Here is an 8,842-nt window from a genome sequence, read left to right as displayed (position 1 = left end):
AGCCTCATAAGAAAGCCCTGTCGAGGCTCTTCCCCGGTGCGGGTCGTGTCGAGCCATTAGTCTGGGTGTTTGATGAGAAAAAGATGAAATGTAGTAGTTGCAATAAACGCGTTCAGAATCCATTCAACTGCAGCAGCGGAGGACTTTTATTCTGCTGAGCGGAGCTGAGGAAGAACTGATGACGGGACAGTTTGATCTTCGGCTGACAAATCAGAGGAAAGGAGCATTTCATTCCCGCCTACGTGTAGAAATCAAATATTCAAGCTGTTTATAAATGTTTCTACCTGAGAACGAAAAGTGAAAAATCAAGATGAATACTTGTTTTTAGTTTTTTTTGAAAAAATAAAAAGACGAAAAAGGAAGTGTTTTCTCGTTTTCTACTTTCAATATTAAATCAAAAAACGAATGAACACACGACACGGTCCGTGTATCATCTGATCATTTCATTTCCTGTTTGGAATGGAATAACAAGAAATGAAAAGACGGATCGTTTATTCGGTGTTTCGTTTAGTTTAATAAACGGAAAATGAGATTTTGGCTCGATTTCTAATTTTTCGTTTGTGGTTTACAAATCGGTTTATGGCTTTGATATTGCGTTTGCACATGTGGGCGGAGCTGAAACGCCCCTTTCATCTGATTGGTCAAACCGCTTCGTCTTCAGTACAGCCAGAATAAGAGTCCGTACGGCACACTCACATCCCACTTTAACCCCCTGTGAGCAATAGGGGAAACCCAGAAAGTGCACTGCTATAAACAATGAAACATAAGCCCTGCTGTCTTCAAATAAATAAACTTCAGTCACACTGTAATTGCTGTACAGTATAATGATACTAACTCTAGTTTCTCCAGCTTGAGTTGTGGGTTCATCAGTAGATCACTGAGGTTTTTCACTCCAGAGTCTCCTAGTTTATTCCCGCTCAGGTCCAGCTCTCTCAGGTGTGACGGGTTTGATTTCAGAGCTGAAGTCACATCAGAACAACCTTCGTCTGTCATATCACAGCAGCTTAAACTACATTAGCAGAGAGAGAGAAGAAAATAAGACAGAAGAAAAGAAAACTCTTTATTCTGTAAAGTCACATCATCTTCCAGAGATGGGACCAAGTCACACATGTGCAAGTCTCAAGTAAGTCTCAAGTCTTAACCTTTAATTCTCAAGTAAGTCCAAGTATTTTTTTCTTGGGCAAGTCAAGTCAAGTCAAGTCACAGGCTATGTCAAGTCAAGTCAAGTCGTGTAGTAGGTCAAGTCAAGTCCAAGTCAAGTCACCTTATTATTATCATTTTACCTGCAGAATCTGATCTTAATAAAGTGAAAAGACAAGAAATAAGTAACTGTCAGTAAATTACAATAATTTGGATTTGCATTGTAAATACTCATGTTCAGTAAAATACATCATGGGATCAAACAAAATTGTAACTTCATAAAATTATTTATTTTTCACTTCTGCCAACAGTGTTTGAAATGTTTTAAATTTTCAACATTGAGTCCATAAAACAAATAACAGCTTAAAGGGATAGTTCACTTTGAAATTAATTTTTGATATGTTTTAGCTTACCTCAAGGGCATCCAAGATGTAGGTGTCTTTGTTTCCGCAGTAGTTTCAATTTTGATATTTTTAGGTCAAACCGTTCTTGTCTGTCAGTCATATAATGCAGGTCGATGGTCACTGTCTCAAAACACAAGCACAGAGTCCAAATTAAAACAATTCCCCATCGTCCAAATGAAACAATTCCCCATCATAAGTACACATTGATGGCCTAAGACACGAAACGAGCGGTTTGTGTGAGAAAACGAACAGTATTTATATCGTTGTTATCTCTTGAACACAGCACACGTCCAAATGATCTGACGGCGCGGGCGGGTATAGATATATACATAGATGTCGCCTTGGCTACGGTTTCGTTCCAATGAACTGCAGTAGCCAAGGCATCTATTTATATATCTATACCCGCCCGCGCCGTCAGATCATTTGGACGTGTGCTGTGTTCAAGAGATAACAACGATATAAATACTGTTCGTTTTCTCACACAAACCGCTCGTTTCGTGTCTTAGGCCATCAATGTGTACTTACGATGGGGAATTGTTTAATTTGGACGATGGGGAATTGTTTTAATTTGGACTCTGTGCTTGTGTTTTGAGACAGTGACCATCGACCTGCATTATATGACTGACAGACAAGAACGGTTTGACCTAAATATATCAAAATTGAAACTACTGCGGAAAAAAAGACACCTACATCTTGGATGCCCTTGAGGTAAGCTAAAACATACCAAAATTTTATTTCAAAGTGAACTATCCCTTTAACATCTAACAGACTCCTCTCTGAACACCTCCTTCTCTATCTCTCAAACACAGTTTATGTACAACATTAAACTTTGTTACATTTCTCCTCTCTCTCTCTCACACACACACACACACACACTCACTCTCGCTCTCTCTCACACACACACACTCTCTCTCTCTCTCTCTCTCTCTCTCTCACACACACACACACACACTCTCTCTCTCTCTCTCTCTCTCTCTCTCACACACACACACACACACACACACACACACTCCCTCACTCTCACTCTCTCTCTCTCTCTCTCTCTCTCTCACACACACACACACACAGACACACATACACACAGAGACGCGTTTTTTTTTTTGACAGCCTGCTTAAGCCTATGTGTTATACTCCAGTTTGGACGCGTACACGATAGCTGCGCACAGCTCTGATGCGGACTACTTGTATTTATACTTTCTGCTGAGGTCCGCTCGGTGAACGCGTTCAACGCATGCGCAGTAGATCGGCTTGCGCTGTTTTAGCCTAGTGACCGCGCGTACTTGACAGCGCAGTCATAAAAAATGTGAGGCACGCGGATGTCCGCAAGGAGCCTGATTAACACTTAAGTCATTCAAGTCATCGTGTCTCAAGTCAAGTCAAGTCCCGAGTCTTTATCTTCCAAGTCCGAGTCAAGTCTCAAGTATTTTATTTTTTGTCAAGTCAAGTCACAAGTCATAAAAACAGCGACTCGAGTCGACTCGAGTCCAAGTCACCAAGTCACAAGTCCCCATGTCTGTCATCTTCATAAGCAAATAAAACAGAGAGAGGAAGAGAGATCTTCATCTTTATTTCACCAGATCACAAAATACTAAGTTTGCACAAATACAGTGTTAAAGTGTTTTAGTTTAAACTGTTGAAGTGATTTTAAGCATTTTGATTCTTGTATGTGAATGTGACTGACCTCAATCTCTCCAGTTTACAGTGTGAATCCTTCAGTACGGCACATAAGCGCTTCACTCCTGAGTCTCCTAGTGTATTCCTGCTCAGGTCCAGCTCTCTCAGGTGTGACGGGTTTGATTTCAGAGCTGAAGTCAGGATGAGACTCTGTTTCTCTGTAATACTGTATCCACACAGACTGAAGACAGAAAGAGAAAATGACTCAGATCTATGATGATCAACTAATGTGTTCATCTTCATCCAGCAGACTTTTGCTGACAAATAAACAGGGATATCAAGGTAAAGGACAATCCTGTTAATTGTTACTATGTTGTTTGTCGTTTATTTTTGTTGATTCTTGGTGTTTATGTTTTTGTATTTTTTTTTCTTCTTTGTATGTGAAGTGGAACTTTGTTAGTTCTTATTTCATGTTCAAAATTTAATAAAGAGATTGATGAAAAAAAAAAAGTATATACTGTATATATATAAACCAAAATACAGCGAATAGTCTTCTTGGCGCGCCTACTTTTGAAAGTCAACATTTAGATTATGTGAACTAAGTTAAATGCATTGTAAAGGCCTAGGTCAGTCTGGAATAAATCACAACGTGTTTCATGATAAAAACGTGACTTTAGTTTACAGTCCGGAAAATACAGTAGGTTATAGTAAATTATTTCACGGACCCCCTGGCACTTGAGAACTGAAAGCCTCATAAGAAAGCCCTGTCGAGGCTCTTCCCCGGTGCGGGTCGTGTCGAGCCATTAGTCTGGGTGTTTGATGAGAAAAAGATGAAATGTAGTAGTTGCAATAAACGCGTTCAGAATCCGTACAACTGCAGCAGCGGAGGACTTTTATTCTGCTGAGCGGAGCTGAGGAAGAACTGATGACGGGACAGTTTGATCTTCGGCTGACAAATCAGAGGAAAGGAGCGTTTCATTCCCACCTACGTGTAGAAATCAAGTATTCAAGCTGTTTATAAATGTTTCTACCTGAGAAGGAAAAGTGAAAAATCAAGATGAATACTTGTTTTTAGTTTTTTTGAAAAAATAAAAAGACGAAAAAGGAAGTGTTTTCTCGTTTTTCTACTTTCAATATTAAATCATAAAACGAATGAACACACGACACGGTCCGTGTATCTTTTGGTCATTTGATTTCCTGTTTGGAATGGAATAACGATAAATGAAAATCAGCTCGTTTATTCGGTTTTAGTTTAGTTTAAAAAACGAAAAATTAGATTTTGGCTCATTTTTTCATTTTTCGTTTGTGGTTTACAAATCGGTTTATGAGTTCGATATTTCATTTGCACATGTGGGCGGCGCTGAAACGCCCCTTTCATCTGATTGGTCAAACCGCTCCGCCTTCAGTACGAGCTTTTCTTTCTGTCAGGCAGAATAAGAGTCAGTACAAGTGTGGCACTGACAAATGCACTTTAATAAAATAATGTCTGAAACCACCACTCACTGTTAACTACGCACAATATTGGAAGCAGAAATATGTTGCTGGTCACGTAATTCGTGCTGCTGTGACTTGCAAGCGACCCCATTAATGTGAGCCACATATGACAGATTATTTTAGCCTGATGTATTTCCCATTGATAAATACAGTGCAAAAGTTCCGTCTCTTTGGATAAAAGGGGAGTGGAAATAAAAAACCTCTCTCATCTTTTATTTACATCAAAAGGCAGGTAGGCGTGTGTGACATATGTATGCTATAAATAATTTTGAAAATTGAATAGAAATAAAGTTTATATTTATGAATGTAAGCATGTGTAGCCTACTCAGTTCACATTAAAAGAAAGAGACAGAAAAGAGAGAAGCTAGAATCAGTGAACGTACATTAATACTGACAAAATTACCAGGTTTGGGATTAATTAAATCATGTCGGTTGAAGAGCACGGCATGCCTTTAAAATGTTATAGTTTTATTATAAAACTAATACAATTTTATTACATACTGAATTGGTCGATGTTTCTCTGAGTTTTCTTTATTATGTTGACTTAAGAAAGCCAGCATATTTGAACATTATTATTATTATTATTATTATGAGAAATTGACTCCGCCTAGAACTTTAATGCTTCACCAAACTCAGCTCAGACCTTCAGACTGGTCTGACTCGCTTATATCTTTTCTAACTGGTTAGACTTACTTTCCCAAAAAATCTATTGACTTGCGTTATCAGAGCAATGAAGGCCGTAATACTCAATGCTGTCCACTAGAGGGGGCGACAGGATAATAAGTCTTTTCTACTCTCTTTCCCTGTTTGCATCAGTTTAAAGGGGTGATGAACTGAGAAATCAAAATTTCCTTGAGCTTTTGACATATAAGAGATCATCATACTATAATAATATCCTGTAAGTTTCAGAACTGAAAACTACCTTGTTAGTCCAATAAAAGCTTTTATAGACATCAGGCTCAGCAAACGACTCGTTTTTCAAAGTGGGGAACTATGACGTCAAAGAGGATAAAACACCGCCTCCACAGAAGAAGATCAACGCCTACTTCAACACGGCCTGTTTAGCCCCGCCCACCGATTCGCCCAAACATGCTAAATAACATAGGACATGATAATTGCTAAACCGGATCGAGCTACTTCCAAGCAATAAACATGCTGTTTACTAAATATTGTGCAGTGCCTGTTTGTGGAAGAAGACAGTCTGCATAAGCTTCCTTCGGATTCCAGCATGGTTAAACTTTATTAAATCAGTCAATCACAATTTCCCGACACGGATCTGCCAGCAACATGTAAGTAACCATGTGTATTCTAATGCCTGATCTGCGATCAGTGATTTCGGTGTAATTATTCAAGTTCAGATATTTCTCTTAAAATTGTTCAATACTGTTTATGCATCAGTGACTAAACGATCAACTTCACATAATTTCTCGTAGTATTATGAAAATAATCTTTTTTAAACTGTTATTAAATTATACACAGAAAGTGATCAAAGAACGATCCCTTTCCAATCGCCCAGGCTGTCAATCAAACAGCACAGCGCAAGCCGCGAGAGCTTATCTGGACACTTACCAAACTCGTGATGAAATAATGACACTGTTACACTACACAACGAAGCTCTTACTGTGTATTCACATCGTGTATGCATTGTGATTTGGTGTAAGCATTTGTGAGAGTGCAAAAATTGCGTTGCAATGATAAGATCTTTATTCACGCGATCAACAGACTGTCTGTCATCTGCTCAGTGCTCATCATGCTGCAACCTTTCATGTGATGGAATAGATTTAAATATAATGCTTTAAACGATACTTTTCACGATTTGTTAATCTCGATAGCTGTAATAGTAAAAACGTAGTAAAAGTTTTCGAGAGAGTTCATGTAATACTAGCTATTTCATATGCAAGCATGTCAGCCAATCACAGCAGTGGGCGTTTGCACTGCAGTCTCACAGCAGACACGCCCCTTAAAACAGAGCGTTCAAATCTGAGGCTGAAATCAGGCTTGGAAAAATGGCTTTTATTTATAAATTATGACAATTTTTGATGTAAAAATCATACTAACATTATAAGGGCACCCCAGGCAACATTATAAAATAATAAAACAATCCAGTTCATGACCCCTTTAAATGACAAATAAATGCATTAATTTCATTCATAAATAGGCCATATCTGTGTATCCACTCTCTAGTTTATTTTAAGATATTGTTATTCACACTGGTTTTTGCTTTTAATGTTTGTCCATCTGGAACTTTTATTTGTCATGAGCTCTATATTTTAAGATGTAGCCTACTACGGAAAAAAATATGATTCAAAAACACAAACTCTGTTTTTACTCTGCAAATTTGTTTTCCTTTCAAGTAGGCTATAGCCTACAAGTTCTATCTATCTATCTATCTATCTATCTATCTATCTATCTATCTATCTATCTATCTATCTATCTATCTATCTATCTATCTATCTATCTATCTATCTATCTATCACTCTGTCTGACTGACTGAGCTTCCTTTGAGAAAAATAGCAGACCACCTTTTTTAAACTGTCATTTAAAACGGTGGTCTGCTATATATTTCACAAAGGAAGCCCATTTGTGTGGTCGCTGGCGTTATATGAGTAGGACATTTTGAATATGAGCCTACTGTAAAATTAAATTACCTGGCTTAAAAATGCGGATTGATCAGTGCAGAGTTTTTTCAGACGCCTCCCGGTGCTGTTCGTATTGGAATTGTGTAATGACAGAATATGAACAGATGCTTTCAGAGGTGGACAAAGTACACAACTTCCTTACTTGAGCGAAAGTACAGATACTACTGGTCAAATAATACACCGTTACAAGTAAAATTTGTAAAGACCGATTTTTACTTAAGTAAAAGTACAGAAGTAGCCTACTCGTTTTTAAAAGTAGTATCAAAAGTAAATGTCAATGCATTGTTTTATTATTGCTGCACTGTTGTGTGTAATACTACAGTACCTTATGCCTCTGAATCTATGCCTGCCTTCCAACCCCCAATACAATATCAAATTTATTTCTAGAACACAGTTCCAGTAGTGGGATTGAATGTGAGATTGAATAAGTCACTCAATAACGTCCACAATGGTTTCGGACACCCAAATGGCTGTTCCCTCAAATAGTGCCATATTTAAAGTTTGTTGGCTTTTAGTATGAATATGTTACAGTAGCCTTACTGTTATCTATAAGCTAGTGTGCACCAAAACAAGGGCAAAATTCGCATTTAGAAGACCAAACCCAACTTTGAAAACGAAAATCAGTTTCAAGTACAGTAAAATCAAGTAAAGTACAGCTACTCAAAAAGTGTACTTAAGTACAGTACTCAAGTAAATGTACTTTGTTATCGTCCACCTCTGGATGTTTTATACAACAAGGGTATATTCCCATTGGGTTGTTGGGTTTTCATGTTTAATGGAACTTTAGACTAAAAACGAATAAACGAGCTGATTTTCATGTCTCGTTATGGCTTTGATATTTCGTTTGCACATGTGGGTGGCGCTGAAACGCCCCTTTCATCTGATTGGTCAAACCGCTTCGTCTTCAGTACAGCCAGAATAAGAGTCCGTACGGCACACTCACATCCCACTTTAACCCCCTGTGAGCAATAGGGGAAACCCAGAAAGTGTACTGCTATAAACAATGAAACATAAGCCCTGCTGTATGGGATCAAATTCCCGCCAAATATATAGCGGTCACGTATAAAAAAATAATAAGCGTGAATCAAAAATTTAAAAACACATGTAAAAATATATTGCACAAACTGAAAAAAAGAATGCAAAATGATCAGAATAGCAAACAACGTGGTCACGGATCAAAATATAATAAGCGTGAATCAAGAAATAACAAGCATGAATAAAAACTTTAAACACATTAAAAGTTATTTTGCACAAAACTTAAACTTATGGTCATGCTTTCTTAAAAAGTATGTTTTCCTTGGTTTTATTACTGTGTACTTTGTGCTTTCTTGCATTTTCTGCTCATATTTTACTCTTTTGTACACTTGTGCTGTTTTTCTCTTCGCTTGTCTTTCTATGTTCTGCGCTTGCTTTCCCAAATGTTGCAGTTTGAGTTTAATGTAAATTAGGGCGGACTTAAGCGTCACCATTGGTCCACTAGTTCTAGATTGACAGCTACTCCTCTAGCCAATCAATCGAAGAGGGGAGTTGACGTCACACCAATGCGACTCA

At 37.9% G+C, this 8,842-nt stretch overlaps 1 protein-coding gene across 1 annotated transcript in view; it reads right to left on the bottom strand.

The window, feature by feature from the left end:
- The window catches only part of LOC311305952 (uncharacterized protein), a 40,884-nt gene that overhangs the window by 2,634 nt on the left and 29,408 nt on the right, over nucleotides 1–8,842 (bottom strand). Inside the window, exons 5-6 of the mRNA XM_084434009.1 lie at nucleotides 3,226–3,399; nucleotides 836–1,009 (exon numbers count right to left, since the gene is read on the bottom strand). Coding sequence (XP_084290135.1) covers nucleotides 836–1,009; nucleotides 3,226–3,399 — 348 coding nt within the window. The remainder of the gene's footprint in view (nucleotides 1–835; nucleotides 1,010–3,225; nucleotides 3,400–8,842) is intronic.

The sequence above is a fragment of the Rutilus rutilus genome, assembly GCF_951802725.1.
Source record: "Rutilus rutilus genome assembly, chromosome: 1".
NCBI classification, from domain to species: domain Eukaryota; kingdom Metazoa; phylum Chordata; class Actinopteri; order Cypriniformes; family Leuciscidae; genus Rutilus; species Rutilus rutilus.
The sequence above is the reverse complement of the archived record's forward strand: the minus strand, read 5'-3'. Positions and strand labels throughout refer to the sequence as shown.